General features: G+C 39.8%; 1 protein-coding gene across 1 annotated transcript in view; it reads right to left on the bottom strand.

Moving 5' to 3' along the window:
- Positions 1-19,579, bottom strand: part of LOC126770699 (atrial natriuretic peptide-converting enzyme) — a 111,063-nt gene that overhangs the window by 55,942 nt on the left and 35,542 nt on the right. The window contains exons 3-4 of the mRNA XM_050490208.1: positions 4,445-4,649; positions 2,763-3,419 (exon numbers count right to left, since the gene is read on the bottom strand). Coding sequence (XP_050346165.1) covers positions 2,763-3,419; positions 4,445-4,649 — 862 coding nt within the window. The remainder of the gene's footprint in view (positions 1-2,762; positions 3,420-4,444; positions 4,650-19,579) is intronic.

Here is a 19,579-nt window from a genome sequence, read left to right as displayed (position 1 = left end):
TTAATGTAAAGCACTTGATGTTTTGTTAAAATTGTAACACATTATTATTTGAAGATTCGTCTACGAGAGCATGTTTTTTAACAAGTTCATAATTTTATTATATTTATAACTTAGCTCTTTATTATATTAGTATGATTTTTTTATTAGAGCTAAATTTCTCTGTCTGGTATATAAATATGTTTTTTTTTTCAATATTTTGGATATGGTACAATATATTGCGCTACTTCAATAAATTCAATTTTTTTCATCCCGAATAGAAGTTTTACACTTACTTATTGAATGATAAATTAAAATCTGGAACGGAAGAGAAAAAAACCCACGACAAGAACTGATGAACGTAAATCAGCAATAAACTCAATAGAATAAATTCTAGCTGTTCAAGAAATCAGTGATCATATAAAGAACTAGCATTTTTTGAATTTAGGAAAAACATTGGGTGAATTTGAATGCAGAATGATATTTTTTGTTGATGTTTTTTTTGGTTTTGGTTAACACGTGTACTAATTGTTCAGGCTTTAATTTTTTTCCGTCTTAATTTTTTTTAATATTCTACCTATCTAATATCTCAAAGAGTTTTAGAGGTTAATGAAACTGATTTTTATTTTTATAGGAATAGGGTTTTATTAAAAATAACGCGTACTTTTTTTGTATGCCTGGTCATGTATGGTTAAGCCCACTATTGTGAAAATAGGTTGGTGATTGGTAAGGGTTATATAGTGAAATAAATTCAATTGGAAAAACCTTTTTTTAAGGTTTTTTCAAGCCATTTTTAATTAAAATAGATGCTTTATAAAAAGATCCATGTAATAAATACGATACTGAACACAGCCTGTATGTGATAAATTTAAAAGAATGATCGCCGTGGTCAGTGTTATACAATGGTAGAGCATTAACATCTTTGCTAATTAACATTGTATAGGGAGTTTAATTGTTGTAATATGTAGTATTAAATAGATTTTCGCTCTCCTTTTGTCTTCACTAAGCTGACTGATTAAAAGAGTAAATGTGGACATTCATTAACGTAACAACTATTACACAAGGCTTATTACATTTGTATCTTTTACATAAGTTTCTATTTTTTAAACCAGTGTCTAGTTTTAAGGCAAACATACACAAAAATTAGTATTTATAACATAATAAACAAAATATTATGCACTTGCTTTGATATTTCTAAAATTTTAGCATAGAAATAAATTCAATTTACCTATGCGCAAGTTTTACGTCAAAGTACGAAGTCAGTGAAAAATATCACGAGTATTTTATCCGTAAAAGTGAAAAGAACAAATCTACTGGCCGGTTATCCGGCTCCCAGCGCACGTGTATCGCGAACATAGAAAATATACCACGTATTAAACTTTCATAAATCGTGTCCTGTTTAACTTTTGCTTAACTAATTTCACTGGCTTTAAATAGCTTTATAAAAATGAGTTCCGCTTTTTATATTAGATTTGTTTTAAAATTTAATTCACTCATAAACGTCATTTACCGAGTGATTAGGTAAAAAATGCTGTCTTCTTCTTTCGAACGTTAAATCAGTAATGACGGAAAGAGCGAAATCAGTATTTGACTAACACACAACCGCTAAGCAACGTTCATAAGTAAGTTTGTAAATTTCTATTTATACCGACACGAGAAGAACTTTGAATATTATTGGACATAATTAATACATTGATAGGTTCACTTAATAGTAAAGCTTTGTGCAAGATTTTTGTATTCCTGTTTGAAGGGTGAGTGAGCCAGTGTCACAACAGGCACAAGGGACGTCGTTAAGGATGGTTAATATTTTTTACAATGTCAATGTCTATGGCCAGTGGTAGCCCGTTTGCCGGTCTGCATAGAAATAGAAAAAAATTATCACGTATCGATAGATACATTTTTATAAAACAGGTAAGTTTGGAATAATCTAAACTTTATTTTGTAGAAGTAGGTTTTTATGTTTTTCAATGTCGTCACAATATAACTTATCGTTTTTTAATAAAAATAGTTTAATTTTTTTAAAATCCTTGTTTGATTTTAGTTAGTTTTATTCTTATGTTCGATTGTGTTATTTTTGAATATTATTTTATTTACTCTGTTAAGGTGCGAACAATGTAATGTTGGAGTCAAGTCACCTCGCATTTCGGAGCTCACGTAGCTGCACAACAGCTACGAGCCGCTCGGTTGCACGGGAAACGCGCTAGCGACGATTCGCTTTTATTTGTTTTGTACAATATGACGGCCAACGAACCAAAGCTTTATCGTATATAATAACTTAACAAAAATATTCTTTGGATGTAGGAGACTTCAAAAATCTTTAAACATTTTTAATATATATTATATGGTCTCTTAATTTTATGAAGAGTATAATTTACACTTGAATATTAAGCCTTTGTTTGTAAGCAGCTATAATATTTCATCAAATAAAAGTTTTATATAAATCGGATTAGTTTTAAACTTACCTAAGTACGATAAAAATAATCCGATTATAAATGAACTTCGTTTTAAATTTTTTACATAAATATAACGTGTTATATAAAACACTGTAAAGGATCTTTGTATATATAATCAATGTTTATTGTTGTTTGCTAACGTATGTGTATGTGAATATGGTTTTCCACAACAATATTTAGTATGAAATTAGAAAATGATCTAAAAATAAACTTAATATATTTAAGGTCCTAACGATTGCGGTCCATGATTTTATAATTAAGCCTTTAAAGATGGTTTGGATATAACGCACCCTGAGCATTATTTTTATAAGATAATTACGTAAAATAACTTACCCTATGATGTAGTGACATATTACTCCCATTCTGGAATCTAACGATAGTTTGTAAAGAGGCCGGCGTTGACATGCTCTTCGTTATCGAAGAGTTCCCCGTCTCCTTCTCTTGCTGTTCTTTGAGCAGTAGCCCTCTCGCTATCTTGGCATTGAGGCTTTTGTTAACATGCTGATGGGGAAGCAATGGCGCTTCCATGGTCTTCGTCGTATACGATGGAGAGGACGTTTGACTGAATGAATCAGATGAAACATTGGAGTCTTGCCGCACACTAATATTTGATCCAGAGCTTGGTGATCGCTTCACTGGATTGGTCTGAGGTAAAGGTGCTGATGGGTACGGAGTATCTGGTATCTTTTGGGGTGGTCGTCTCGGGACGGGTGGTTGAGGGTTACGATTGCAGTCAAGTCTTGGTTGAACTGTTATTTGCTGTAGCGGTGCTGGTGGTGATCGCTTGTTTCCATTGGGGTCAGTAACTATAGGAGGTGTTGTTGTGGGTACTGGCCGGGGTGGCGTCGGAGGTGGTACTCGACGAGGAGGTTGTGGCGAAGATCGTCGAGGGGGTGCTGGTGGTGGAACGGGTAACGGCGTCACTACCGGAGCAGTCCGCTGTGGTACTGGTGGCGGTTGAGGTGGCTGTTGTATTTGTGGGGGCGGCAACTGTAACAAACATAATGTTTATTTATTCGTGGGTGGGTATTTCTATCAGGTCTTTCGATTAGTCCAAAAGGATTATTCGCGCTAGTGATTTTCTAAGGCAAGGTAAAATAACAGCTTAAATGCTTAGTAAATTGAATCATGTGCGTAATTAAAATAGTGTTTCGTAATTTGATGAAAAATCATTATTAAACAAAGTTAACAAACTCGGGAATTTAATATTGGTCTTATTGATTACCTCTCCGAGGCCGCATATAATAAACATCGCCGAACAAACAATGGGCTTATTCTTTATCAATTATTTCGAGAGAAATACTCATCGATCCGTCAAACTTCTGCGGCGGATAAAGTAAACACATTTCATGCCTACGAAGAGCTCCATTTTAATATAATTTATAAGAAAACAAACGAAATCGGAGTACTTGCTCTTGCTAAAATAAAGGTAGACATAATAATACACTTATTTCCTAATTAGAGAAGGATCTTATGTTTTAAGATGAGTAAACAGTAGCAGCAACAGCCTGTTAATGTCCCACTGCTGGGCGAAGGCCTCCTCTCCCTTTTTGAGGAGAAGGTTTTTTAGAGCTTATTCCACCACGCTGCTCCAATGCGGGTTGGTAGAATACACATGTGACATAATTTCAATGAAATTAGACACATGCAGGTTTCCTCACGATGTTTTCCTTTACCGTCAAGCACGAGATGAATTATAATCACAAATTAAGCACATGAAAATTCAGTGCTGCTTACCCGGATTTGAACCCACGATCATCGGTTAAGATTCACGCGTTCTAACCACTAGGCCATCTCGGCTTAAGATGAGTACACTTAATTATTAATTTTACAAATATAAAATATAGATCAGCAATTTTGTATCCATAGTGTCCATGTAAGATGAAGATACAAATGGCTATCTCTCGAACTCACTTTGTACCCGTTATCGTTAATATTGAAAACTATTGAAATAGCGATGAAACAACCACACCGCCTCATATTATTTATTGTATATAAAACAAATGTTAACTCACCTTATTAACTGGTCTGGGCACAGCGAATCTCGACGGAGGGCAATAGGGAAGCGCGTCAGAGGGACAGTACACGAAGCCAGAGGGCCTCGGTTGTGCCGGAGCGCAGGCGGCAGTCGAATGGCGGCGAGGTGTGCCGACGTTCGGACGAAGTAGTTCCATTAATTTTTCTCCTGGAGTGACAGCTAAACTGCCAGCTCTCCCATAACTGTTGACAAAAATAAATTTAAATTACTAAAAAATTCACGAGTACAGTATAATCTATAATAATCTATGTAGTACGGCTACTAGTAGATGGATTTATTTAAACTAATACTAAAAATATTCGAAATTTGACCAAAATCATAATTTAATAGTTTGTTTTACGGTCTCTTATTTAAAGGTGTATCGTACAAAATATTTTACTAGTTAGAAGTCACAGAATTTTTTTACTAATTAAGTTTATAATCATCGTTTAAAGTTATCACCTTTCTTTTATAATATTATGGCTGACAGACTTCTTTTGAGGAAGACTTGGAACTTTTATTCCATGCTCACCGAATATAAGCAAACAGTTTTTCATCCGATGCTGTTCTAGCTAGATTTGAATCCGCGGTGTGGCGTCCACCACATGTGCATCCCACTAACATACATACTTACACACATATTATAAACATACATCCAAACAGACATACTACACAACACATTCCAACTCAACATAGAATATTGGATTGACGACACAACGGACGATCGAACGTACACAGTGGACAACCGCATTGTTTATCTCCGTTGTGACGTCGTCCTTTGTTCTGTGTTGAGGCCCCGCCTACCGGTGCAAGCGCATTGGAGCGACGGATCTTTTATATTGGCTACGAATGATCCTACCAACGTTTACGAATTATTCATTATTCTACCACCGTCATAACCGTTACTTGCGCTTCAAAATAATTCGCTTTGTGTTTAAGTATTGTGCTCGTGTTTATGTGTACATATGTGATCTTCTATGCCTGTATAACGTTATTTCTTCTGTGTGCATATATTGTGTGTATAACGTGTATATAATATACACGTTTATGGACCATCCGCGTGAGTTTCATTTCTTATTATAATATTCTCACAGACCCTAACACACGCATCACTTACCCATAACTGGTGACCCCGAGCTGTAATTTTTAAAGAACACCATGAGCGAAAGCAGCGATTCTGCTAAGTCATGCACTTCACAAAATGGCGGTCATAACGTGACCAAGCGAAAACCACGCCCTATGCAGCGCGTTAGTACTGACGGCGAACGCTCTGGAACTTTTAACGCCGGTCTTCGACTACCATCTTTTTACCCTGATGACCCGGAAGTCTGGTTCGCACAAGTCGAGGCTCTATTCGCGAACGCCGGAATTACTGGTGACTCCACCAAGTTCAATTACGTCATCGGCAACCTCGACCACCAATATTCGCGCGAGGTCAAGGATATTTTACTGGCTCCACCTGCTGCTGATAAATACAATAAATTAAAAACCGAGCTAATCAAGCGACTTTCGGCTTCTCAAGAGCGTAAGGTGAAACAGCTTCTCATGCATGAAGACCTTGGAGATAGAAAGCCATCCCAATTCCTGCGTCATCTCCAGAACCTCGCGGGCCAGAACGTGCCTGAGGACTTTCTCCGTACCATCTGGTGCAGTCGCCTGCCCGGAAACATCCAGACCCTTCTCGCATCACAGCCTCATAGCTCACTGGAGACCCTTGCAGACTTGGCCGACAGGGTGCAAGATATAGCATCCCCACCGCACCACATTGCTGCGACATCTGCGCATGGACCCAGTTTACAGTCCATGGCTGGTGAGATAGCCGAATTGCGGAGAATGGTTAAGGATCTGACCCTTGAGCTTGGCAGACGACCCCGCTCGAGGACTCGACATCAGCGCCGTGACAGAAGTGGATCATCCAGACGTTCCGAGTCCAGCTATCGGAAGTATCCAATATGCTGGTATCACCAACGGTTTAGGGACGGCGCAACGAAGTGCATAAAGCCGTGTGACTTTTCGAAGGCGGGAAACTCTCAAAGCAGTCGGTAATGACGACTACCGACTGCTCCAACCCAACACCAGGTCGTCTATTCGTCACTGACCGCCGGACCAAGAACGAGTTCCTTATCGACACGGGCAGTGACCTGTGCGTATTTCCTCGGGCCCTACACAACCAGTGCAAGCAGACTGGCTATCAACTGTCGGCGGCTAACGGCAGTGTCATCAACACGTATGGTTTTGTTAATTTTAATTTAGATCTAGGCTTACGCAGGGATTTTCCTTGGCGCTTTATTGTTGCGGATGTAACCAAAGCTATCATAGGTGTAGACTTTCTTTGTAAATACAATTTATCTGTAGACGTAAAAAATAAGCGCCTAATAGACAATATCACCTCACTTACTTCAATTGCTGAGCTTTACTACAATAAAGATACTTGCAATGCTTTTTCTGTAAAGGTCTTGACTGGTGAATCTCGATACCATTCTATTCTGTCGCAATACCAAAGATTAATCCGACCATCCGGTATACCTTGCACACCTAGGCATAACACCGTACACCATATACGCACCACACCTGGACCTCCCATATCTTGCACTCCCCGCAGGTTAGCTCCCGATAAGCTCACCATAGCTAAGCGCGAATTCGAGCTTATGCTGAGCAACGGCACTGCACGTCCTTCAGACAGTCCATGGTCGTCACCATTACATTTAGCTCCGAAGAAGGACAACGGATGGCGACCTTGCGGGGACTACCGCAAGCTCAACGCGAGGACAATTCCGGACATGTACCCCATCCGACATATCCACGATTTCGCGCATAATATATCAGGTTGTACAATTTTTTCTACAATCGACTTGGTTAAAGCTTACAACCAAGTGCCGGTTAGTGAAGATGACATCCCAAAAACTGCCATTACAACCCCGTTTGGTTTGTTCGAGTTCCCATTCATGACCTTTGGTCTCAGGAACGCAGGCCAAACGTTTCAAAGGTTGGTTGACGAGATGACTCGCGGGTTAGATTTTGTTTACCCTTACCTGGATGACTTCCTGGTTTTCTCCAAAAGTCAGGCCGAACACGAGAAGCATCTGCATCAACTGTTTGGGAGAATGCGAGACTACGGCATGCTGGTCAACTCAGCCAAGTGTGTCTTCGGTGCCGAGGAGGTAACGTTTTTAGGTTACAGAATTTCGGCAGCTGGTACCAAGCCCTTAGACTCTAAGGTAGACGCCATCAAGCAATTCCCAGTACCTAAAACCGTCCAACAGCTGAGACGTTACCTAGGTATGTTGAATTTTTACAGGCGATTTATACCTCAGGCTGCTAAAATCCAACAGCCCCTCCACGCCTTACTCACTGGTTCAGTGAAGGGCTCCCACCCAGTCCATATATCTGGCGAAGCCCTCGCAGCATTTAACCAGAGTAAGGAGAGTCTTTGTGATGCCACTTTACTTGCACACCCAGATATCCAGGCCAAACTAGCTCTCGTCACAGATGCGTCTGACCAGGCTATGGGGGCAGTCTTGCAGCAACACAAAGATGGGATTTGGCAACCGCTAGCATTTTTCTCACGGAAACTGAGTCCGGCACAGCAAAAGTATTCCCCGTATGATCGCGAGCTTCTTGCTATCTACGAGGGAATCAAACACTTTCGCCACATGCTAGAGGCGCGACATTTCACAGTCTATACTGACCACAAGCCATTGCTTTACGCCTTCCACGAGAGGAAAAGTAGCAGCTCCCCTCGTCAGTATAGACACCTGGATTTCATAGCGCAGTTCACCACAGACATTCAGCATATATCTGGCAAAGATAATGTTGTTGCTGATGCCTTGTCCCGGGTGGACGCACTACAGAGCCCTGTCGCCATTGAAACACTCGCCAAATCCCAAATCAACGACCCTGAATTAACACTTCTACTCGGTGGTGAATCTTCACTCCGCCTCGAGAAGAAGACAATTGACGGTAGCCTAATGTCACTATACTGTGACGTAAGCACCCCTACACCGAGACCATTCGTGACTAAATCACTTAGGCATCAAGTCTTCGACAGTCTGCACTGCCTTAGTCACCCTGGTGCTAATGCGACTGCCAAACTTGTATCGCAGCGATACGTGTGGCCAGGTGTGCGGAAAGACTGCCGCGAATGGTCACGGAAGTGCCTGGATTGCCAACGTGCCAAGGTCACAAGACATGTGACAGCACCAATAGGCACCTTCGAATTACCACGAGCCAGGTTCACCCAAATTCACATTGACCTAGTAGGACCTCTTCCGCCATCTGAAGGTTTCAAATATTGCCTCACAGCTGTAGACCGTTTTACTAGATGGCCTGAGGCGATACCTATCACAGACATAACAGCTGAGACGGTTGGCAAGGCACTGCTGTCGGGATGGATATCCCGTTTTGGGTGTCCGACAGACATCGTTACCGACCGCGGACGTCAGTTCGAGTCCGCTCTGTTTAACTGCCTGTCCAAGATAGCCGGGTTTCATCATCGACGAACCACCGCCTACCACCCCGCATGCAATGGTCTTGTAGAGCGATTTCATCGTCAGCTGAAATCATCGATTATGTGCCATGCCGATAGCCATTGGACCGAATCGCTACCTCTGGTCCTCCTTGGCATGCGCAGTTGCATCAAAGAAGATCTCAACTCTTCATCCGCGGAGCTCGTATATGGCGAACCTCTTCGCCTCCCCGGAGAATTTTTCAATTCCTGTGTAGACGGTACCACGGACCTTTCCGACTTCACCGCTCGCCTGCACAGGATAATTAATGATCTCCGACCCTCTCCAGCCTCACGTCACGCGAATAATAAAGTCTTCGTATTTAAAGACCTCGCTTCCTCCACCCACGTATTTCTCAGGGAAAACGCGGTGCGGGGATCCTTACAACCACCATACACCGGCCCTTATAAGGTTGTACAAAGTGGAGACAAAGTCTTTAAAATCCTAGTCAAGGGTAAACAGGTCTCCGTCTCCATCGACCGTCTAAAACCAGCGTACATGGCCACAGAACCCGCCACAAGCATCGAAGTCCAGCACGGCAACATCAGCCAAGCTAAAGATGCTGTGTGCCCCGATGTCCGAGCAACTCGCTCGGGTCGAAAGGTCCGATTCCCGGATTTTTACCGTCCGTAGGGACGCTCTCTGGGGGGGAGTGATGTGGCGTCCACCACATGTGCATCCCACTAACATACATACTTACACACATATTATAAACATACATCCAAACAGACATACTACACAACACATTCCAACTCAACATAGAATATTGGATTGACGACACAACGGACGATCGAACGTACACAGTGGACAACCGCATTGTTTATCTCCGTTGTGACGTCGTCCTTTGTTCTGTGTTGAGGCCCCGCCTACCGGTGCAAGCGCATTGGAGCGACGGATCTTTTATATTGGCTACGAATGATCCTACCAACGTTTACGAATTATTCATTATTCTACCACCGTCATAACCGTTACTTGCGCTTCAAAATAATTCGCTTTGTGTTTAAGTATTGTGCTCGTGTTTATGTGTACATATGTGATCTTCTATGCCTGTATAACGTTATTTCTTCTGTGTGCATATATTGTGTGTATAACGTGTATATAATATACACGTTTATGGACCATCCGCGTGAGTTTCATTTCTTATTATAATATTCTCACAGACCCTAACACACGCATCACTTACCCATAGCGGTTTCCTCAGTTAAGCTCCGAGTTTTACATCAACTGCGCCATCCTTCTTAATAGTTATTTTAAGCCTTTGAAGAAATTCAATGAAATCTAACAAGACATTTGTTAAACACTTGACAAAGTTACCGTCACAATAATCGATAGTACCTCTATCATTGTTGCCGACACGCAGCCGACATTTTCCATTTCACGAGACATCCATCTTAATAGCGATCCCAGCTTCGTAAATACCGTCTTTTCATTCCACCGACAACTAATTACCGCCAGTGATTAGTTTCATTTTGTTTGACGTGTGCCTTTACAGTGAATGCTTCATCTCTTTTAATGACTCACATCAATGATTTTGATGTTTTATTTATTACCGGACCCAGTAATACGTTCATGCTGAATATATTATATCTACAGGCCCTAATTTCATAAAATACGTTAACAAGAACATTTAGTAAGTAATATGCAATATTGTATTACAAATGGTGCTATAATGAGATTACCACAGGATGCTGGTATTGATGATCAATCTAATTTAAGCATTGATTTAAATTGGTATTTAAATCAATACGTAGTATTATCTTAATTTATAAAAATTAAAATGTGGCTATCCAAAAAACTTCGTGTTATATTGCCTTATTTACTTCTAGCACGAATCCTAAAGATAATTGGAAGGTTCGTGGAAATAAACTTTGCCTAATCTGTAAATCCTTTTCCGTTGTAATTATTATTTTCTGTCGATGAATTTCCTACTATATACTTTTAAAGGTTAAATAATATACCTAAAATGTACACAATTATGGTCTTCAATTTATTTATATATATGTAATCGTCAGAATATATATTTATTATTGTTTTCTTTTTCATTGGTTAAAAGCCTGTCAAAGTAAAGCATTCGTAAGAAGCTCAAAGGCTCATATTGATTAATAATGTCAGTCTGTCGGCGTATTACGCAGTCTCGCCAATGTGAGCCCCAGACGAACGTACATTCAGTGATAAGTACATTATATTTTGACAAGTGAAATGAGGGAATTTATTCATGGGTAAATCGTACCTGCATGTTTGTTATGAACTCCTTTGCGATATAATATAAGAAGAAATATTGGCTATATTTGTAAAAGTCAGTATTGTTCGCTAGTAGCTTATAAAAACCAACGGATGAATCGGGATATACTTAAATAAAATGATATATACGTAATTAAAAGAAACGTTTTTGATCTTATTTGGAATTAAACGGATAGTTAGAGTTGAGCTGAGTAATACTGTCATAATATTTCTCAAATTTTTGCACTGCTGTCTTTTCGTGATAAGCATAGAGTTTTTAATTTTTCTCCATACATTAGATAAATCATGGTAAGACAGACTTTTCCCATATAATCTATATATGTACGTATATATATGTACGTATATATATATATATATATACGTATATATCCTGATGGTTTTTGTTTAAGATCGCTCTCTATTACTCGATGAAGCGTAAGCCGTCTTATTTTTTTTTTTTTTTTATAGAATAGGAAGGTGGACGAGCATATGGGCCACCTGATGGTAAGTGGTCACCAAACGCCCTTAGACATTGGCATTGTAAGAAATGACAACCATCGCTTATAGCCAATGCGCCACCAACCTTGGGAACTAAGATTTTATGTCCCTTGTGCCTGTAATTACACTGGCTCACTCACCCTTCAAACCGGAACACAACAATATCAAGTATTGCTGTTTTGCGGTAGAATATCTGATGAGTGGGTGGTACCTACCGAGACGAGCTTGCACAAAGCCCTACCACCAGTAAGTATACGTTCAAAATGTCGCTAACCACGGTATCAACAGCATCTTGTGCCGACAGTACCTTCCCACATCACACGCGCATTATGCAAAGCTTGATCGCCAGTAAAACGCAATTCATCCCTTAATACGATATTCGATATATTGACTCATGAGTAATCACTTTTCTCAGAAAAGTTAATTAAAATCTTACATGGAATGTTTTTAGTCAAAGAATTTCATTATTGGATGTCCGTTCTATGAAGTCATTTCCCTCGTTTTATCGATGTCATCCTTTTTATGTCCGAATAAGTTCCCGTCAAGAGTAAATTCTCTTTATTTATGCATAATGTCGTAAAAAGATTTGAAAGTCTCCTTGAACTTTGATTAAACGTATACCCTTTTCAACGGATTGATGCGTACCGATTCAATGGCGGAATAAGTCAAGATTTCATTTCGTATTGCGTCTAAAAAAGCTGGCGATAATCTACACATTTTGGTCAATGATTAATTAAATAATTTATAAGCTATATATCCTATTCTATAAAAAAAAAAAAAAAAATAAGACTTGATTTACAAAGAATCTTTTTGCGCAACATAATTCATTTATTACGAATGGTTACAGACTATAACATCACGCTATGACTCGGGAACGGGAACGTAGAACAAATGGATACCGTGGATAAGCGCTAACCAGCCAGTATTACACATTATATGGCTATTTTTTTATAGAATAGGAAGGCGGACGAGCATATAGGCCACCTGATGGTAAGTGGTCACAAACGCCCACAGACATTGGCATTGTAAGAAACGTTAACCATTGCTTACATCACCAATGCGCCACCAACCTTGGGAATCAAGATGTTATGTCCCTTGTGCCTGTAATTACACTGGCTCACTCAATCTTCAAACCGGAACACAACAATACCAAGTACTGCTGTTTGCGATAGAATATCTGTTGAGTGGGTCGTACCTACCTAGACGAGCTTGCACAAAGCTCTACCAAAGCTTATTGTAAATTCATAGTTACGCCAGCTACATAACGCTTAGATTCATAAGTTATGTATATAATTTATATATCATTATACATGCTTACTAATATTATAAATGCGAAAGTGAGTTTTTTTATTTGTTGAAAACTAATAATTATGATATTTTTCATACAGTTTGTCAGAGGAACATAAAGTGTCAGAGAGCCTAACACCCTCCTTCCCCTCACAAGCGGCGGGCGAAAACTAGTAGCATTTAAATTACAAGAACGAATATGATTAATTGAACGAAAAAAAAAATGACTGCCGTCGCCATTTCAGTGCACGAGGCTGCTAATTGCTTTCGCGATCAAGTAGATATTGTTTAGAAATTAAGTTTCATAACTAGGAAATAATTTAGCTAACTTAGTAAGCACTTAGTGAGAAACGTGGAACACAGAATGTAAGGTTAAGTTTACAGCACGACATATAAGTATGTGATCTAAATATTTCTTATGTGTAATACATAAGAGGAAAAAACTGTTTATAAAAACCATCACGCCTGTAAGGAAGACAATAACGAAAAAAAAAACAGGTTAATGAAAAAGTGATATAACCTAATCAAAACTTGTATAGATATCATTATTCTTATGTATTAAATTAACACAGCGATGGAAAAAATAATTATTAAGCAAGTTTAAGCAACGATGAAAAATTATATTTTTTTTAGTATGGGCCACTTCTATTTTTCACCACTAATGATATACGGACAGGGAGGCTGACATTTCCCATGAGTTCATTAAGATGGGATTTTGAAGTTCCCAGAAATGTGATAAAATATGGCATTTTCAAATTGCTTAATTTATACTTCGACGCTTATGTTAGAAGAAGATACAATATAAATCTTTCACTATATAGAAGATTTATATTGTATCTTCTTCTAACTATAATAAATATAAATCTTCTATATAGTGAAAGATTTATATTGTATTATATTATTTATATTTATTATTATTATTATTTATATTTATTACATCATTCCAATGGAGCGAGCTATGCTCGGAGTATCTTTGAAGGATAAGATCAGAAATGAGATTATCCGGAATAGAACTGGAGTCACCGACATAGCTTGCAAAATTAGCAGGCTGAAGTGGCAGTGGGCTGGTCACGTATGTCGTAGGACCGATGGCCGTTGGAGCAGACGAGTCCTATTTATTTTAAAGTAGTTTAATATGGAGCGGAACTTAAATGTATGCTGGCGTAGCTATGGTCATAATAATATTTCAATGTAAACGGTACATAAAAAGGTTAACCTTTGAATTGCCATTTAAAACACTTTTTAATAAAGTTTTATCATTTCATCGCCATATTTGTGTTATTTTTTTTATACCTAAACAATAAAATAAAAATCAGCCTTGTCACGATTGTCTTAATTTAAAGCGGGTGAAACTATGAACCGCAGCTGTTTATGTATTATTAAATACTATATACTTGCTAAAACATTCTTCGACGCGGCTACATATTTGGTATCAATTTATATACTGGTGTAGTCATTTATTAGGAATTACAAAGGAAAGTGTACGCTAATATAATAATAATAAGGTTCTTCTGAAAAATATAACAACTACTTACTTATCTCAATAAGGTTTAATAAATTAAACCGACAAAATTACTTCGCAAATAACATTATTATTAATTATTAAGAATATATCTGTCATTATTAAATTAATTAATTAATAAAGAAGTATTCATGATCAAAGATTGAAAATCTTATTCGTTGATTTCCATACAGAATACATACAATTGTCCATGTCATTTGAGAAAAAGAGTAAATACTGTTTTTTTTCGGTACATTTCGATACATTTCGATAAAACCTAAATTCGAAAGAGGTCATAGTTTTATATTCGATTTGACCAAAACTTCTTGTAACAATCCACTTGAATCGAAAATATTTTCATTATTGGCTTTATGCAAGCACATTTGACGTGCAGCCGTCAATAACTCTGGTCGCTAAGCAACAATGCTTTGTATTGGTATGTGCTTGTTTGAATGGTGAGGTGAATATAGTACAAGGCAGCCCAACATTTCCGATAACATGTTTAACGACACATCGTCAGTGTGAGGAGGAGTTTACAGTTAATAGTTTGGCTTAAAACGACCATACATCATCAGGTAGCCTATTTACCAACTTTTTATATAAACATTAATTTATGTTTTATATCATACTCTGTGATTTATTTAAAATATTCCGCTGTGTTTTTATTTATAATTACAATAATTACTACGCACTTTCGCCTCTTTCTATAAATGATAAACTAAAATGAAATAATAAAATAATAATGTCCTTCAGACCAAATTTTATATTCTATTATGTTATATTTTCGTGTATTATATCGTGCCCCATGCTTGATTGGTTTTGTAGTAATAGTAATAATGTCCTTCAGACCGATTTTAGTCACGGTGGCTAATCTCAAGAAAGATTAGCCAACTACGCAGGACATATAGTCCACAAGTGTGGGTGCAAACACAAGTGCACTCTCTATTTCCTAACTCTCATAATCCGATGGGACGGCAATCGGACACGACCAAAAAGAGTTCAGGCACAGGATTAAAGGCTTTACGTGCTTTCCGAGTCACGGGAGTGAAGTCACTTCCTACTTCCAGACTCCGAGCTGCTACTGAGTACATTCGATAGAAAATCTGTATGTCACTTGTCACTTTTTTTTTATAATTAATAGGCCAGCGTTTGACCGATGACTTGTCTGATGTTAAGCAGCGACACGGTCTAGGATGTAGCACGCTTACCTATAAGAAACCTGTTTACTCTGGATTTGAAGACACCAACATTGTAGCTATCAGGAAATACGGACTCAGGCAAAGCATTCCATAGTTCGCAGTGCGAATGATGAATGTGGATTCAAAGCGCTTCGTACGTCGGTGGGGAATTTCCACTGTGTACCTATGGCGCTTTGGTCGCGTTTGCCTGGCCGTTCGATAGTAAAAAGTGGCGGGAGGAATCAGTTCGTGTAATTCCTGAGCACATTCTCCGAAATGTATCCGATAGAAGACTGAGAATGATACAAACACACGTCGATGTTCAAGACTTTGGAGCCTAGACTCGACCAATGTGTCGTCTCCTATCAGCCTTCTGGCACGCCTCTCAATTAACTCTAGTGCCTGAAGGTGGTTCTTGGCAGAGCCATCCCAAAGGTGAGAGCAGTACTCCATAAATGACCTCACTTGTGCTTTATATAAGCTTAGCAGTTGTTCTGGAGTAAAGTAACGTCTCACTTTGGAGAGGATACCAAGTTTTCGAGCGGCTATTTGGGCTTTAGTCACTTTACTGTATGGGCGAATATATCGATTGGCGAATGTTGAATACCTTATTGATTAATAAATGTACAGTATAGAATCCTTATTTTACCCGGACAAAGTCGGGCGGGCAGCTAGTAGTCAATATATTAATATTTTACACGATGATAATCTATTATTATTACGCGCTTACTTATGAAAATGCGAATAATAATTTCAGCCGCACTAATGTTTATCCATCGTAAGCGGTCGCTGGGGATTCCATTAGCGTCTAGGGTTGTATATTAAAATTCAAAATCCTTCATTCAATATAAGTATTACACTTACTTATTCAACTTCTTATATGAATTGGAAAAAAATATATTTCAAATTCTCTACCTGATTTTACTTCCAAGTAAATTGTATGCTGTGTTCCAAAAACAAAATATATTTTATTTAACTGGGTTCTTATGAACTTGTGAACTTTAATTATAATTATCAGAACCAGAAAGAATCTCAGTAATTATTGTTAACTCTCCTCTTTCTCAATTTATCCCTGAGAACAGTTCATATTCATTAGCATAAGCTAATACAACGATAAATTTCCTTGAGTTTTATACAATTAAGATGAACGGACGATTTATTTAAAATTGTTTTAATTTTAGAATTATACAGGAAGGTCTTCTTAATGAAATAAAAGTCTTAATGAATTATTTGTCTTTTTTACTGACATTGTCTAAAAACAAAATTATTAAATCATGTTACAAAATAAATTACGTGTTTCTTGACACTTAATACGAAATGTATCGATTGTTAATCTTACGCAGCGTTCGTCTAATGGTCAGTCATAATTCAGGACAATAAATAGCATTGCCGTGGAGTATCGGCTTAGAATAGTACTCCCCCAATCTCATCCCGTGGGTGTCGTAAGAGGCGACTGAGGGACGGGGAAAAGGGGGATGGGCAGCAGCGTCCCCGCTCCCATAAACATCTTACCCCCCTACTGCACTCGCCAACACGCCTGCCCAGCGCGGCGAGTATGGGCAAACCCCTCCCTTAATGGCAGATGCGCCCAAAAAAAGGCCCCCAGTAATCGGCAAGCCCGCTAGGCCCGACCAAGGTAGCGGTCGCGGTATCGGCAGGGCAGGGGGTGCTAAGAATCACCGGTTCACGGCAGGCTACCGTATAAAACGACTGCACATGGCAACGTATAATGGACGCTCGATGAGGCTGGACCATCACCTCGCCGAATTAGAAGTAGAGTTAAGTCATATAAACTGGCATATACTGGGGTTATCTGAAGTCCGAAGACAGGGGGAAGACACGATAACTCTAGAGTCCGGTAACTTACTCTACTTCCGCGAAGGTGATAACCTTTCCCAGGGTGGTGTCGGTTTTCTAGTCAAAAAGGATCTCATTAGCAGCATTGTGGAAATCAGTAGTGTGTCGAACCGGGTAGCGTACCTTGTCCTAAAACCTTCCGACAGGTACTCCCTGAAGATCGTACAGGTATATGCGGCAACTTCGACATACTCTGATGATGTGGTCGAAGCGATGTACGAGGACATCGCAAAGGCCCTCAACGACACCTCGAAGGCCCACTACAATGTTGTTATGGGAGACTTTAATTCTAAAGTGGGAGTACAAGATAGCGGTGAATCGAAAGTCGGACCTTACGGCTTGGGCTGCAGAAATCACAGGGGGCAAATGCTGGTAAACTTTCTCGAAGCGCAGGGGCTTTTTTTGATGAATTCTTTCTTTCAAAAGAAGCCTCAGAGGAGGTGGACCTGGCGAAGCCCCGATAACGTGACAAGGAATTTAGAGATGTTTCAGTGATCAACAGGTTTAATACCGGAAGTGATCACCGCTTGGTTCGAGGCACTCTAAATATCAACTTAAAAAACCGAAAGATCGAGAATGATGAGGTCTACTCTCCGACCTACCATGCTCCAAGCTGCTCAAGGCTCCGAAAAGTTCCAAATGAAACTTCAAAATCAATTCACCACGTTGGAAACCATAAGCAGCATTGATGAGAGAACCGACACGCTGGTCAAAATACTGCAAAACACATCCCGCAAGTGTTTTCCGCCACAGAGAAGAGACAACGCACCAAAACTCTCTGCTGAGACACTCGAGCTCATGAGAAAACGACGAGAACTACCATCGTTTTTGTCAGATAAGGCCTTAAATCGAATAATAAAAACGCTGACGCGACGCGATCTCCGACGCTCCAATACCCGTGCCATCAAGGCTGCGATTGAGCAAAATCGGGGATCGAAAGTGTTCGCTCGCAAGTTTGGGAGGCCGCGTCTGACAAAACTTAAAACTGAAAATGGTAGGGTCGTTACCTCTAGGCCTGAGATTGTCGGAGAAGTAGAGAGGTTTTATGGGCAGTTGTTCTCTTCAAGATCGGATAAACCCGTGGGAATCAGTATTGATGAACAGCGCGCCCCTCTTATGCGCCATTACTCCGAGGAGCTCCCGGTCGTTGACCAAGGCGAGATTTGGGCGGCTCTAGAACAGCTTAAAAACAACAAAGCTCCGGGAGATGACGGAATCACAACAGAGTTGCTTAAGGCAGGCGGGACTCCGGTCCTGAAAGAGCTTGCAAGCCTCTTTAATTCCGTCATCCAACATGGCAAGACCCGGGAGTGAGGTGGTACTGTTTTTCAAGAAAGGTGATAAAACCCTCTTGAAAAACTACAGACCAATCTCCCTCCTGAGTCACGTGTATAAGCTGTTCTCAAGAGTCGTCACGAACCGTCTCGCCAGACGACTTGACGAGTTCCAGCCCCCAGAGCAAGCCGGCTTTCGATCAGGCTACACAGCACCGTGGACCACATCCATACTGTTCGGCAGATTGTGCAGAAGACCGAAGAGTACAATCAGCCGCTGTGTATGGCGTTTGTGGACTACGAGAAAGCCTTCGACTCCATCGAAACCTGGGCAGTGCTCGGCTCATTGCAGAGATGTCATATCGATTGGAGATATATCGAGGTACTGAGATGTCTGTACAACGCCGCTACAATGACTGTCCACATCCAGGACTGTAAGACGAAGGCGATCCAACTGCGCAGAGGGGTGAGACAGGGGGATGTAATATCCCCGAAACTGTTCACCAACGCGTTGGAAGACGTTTTCAAGACGCTGGATTGGACTAAGTATGGAGTCAATGTAAACGGCGAGTACATCTCACACCTTCGATTTGCCGACGATATCGTCATCATAGCAGAGTCGCTGGAACAACTCACCGACATGCTGCGTAGCCTAGGCGAGTCTTCCCGGTGTGTCGGTCTCGGTATAAACTTGGACAAGACCAAGGTCATGTTCAATAGGCATGTCGTGCCGGGACCGATATACGTCGAGGGGAAACCTCTCGAAGTTGTTAGTGAATATACCTACCTAGGACAGATAATACAAGTCGGTAG

The sequence above is a fragment of the Nymphalis io genome, chromosome 1, assembly GCF_905147045.1.
Source record: "Nymphalis io chromosome 1, ilAglIoxx1.1, whole genome shotgun sequence".
NCBI classification, from domain to species: Eukaryota; Metazoa; Arthropoda; class Insecta; order Lepidoptera; family Nymphalidae; genus Nymphalis; species Nymphalis io.
This window is presented reverse-complemented; position numbering and strand designations above follow the sequence as displayed.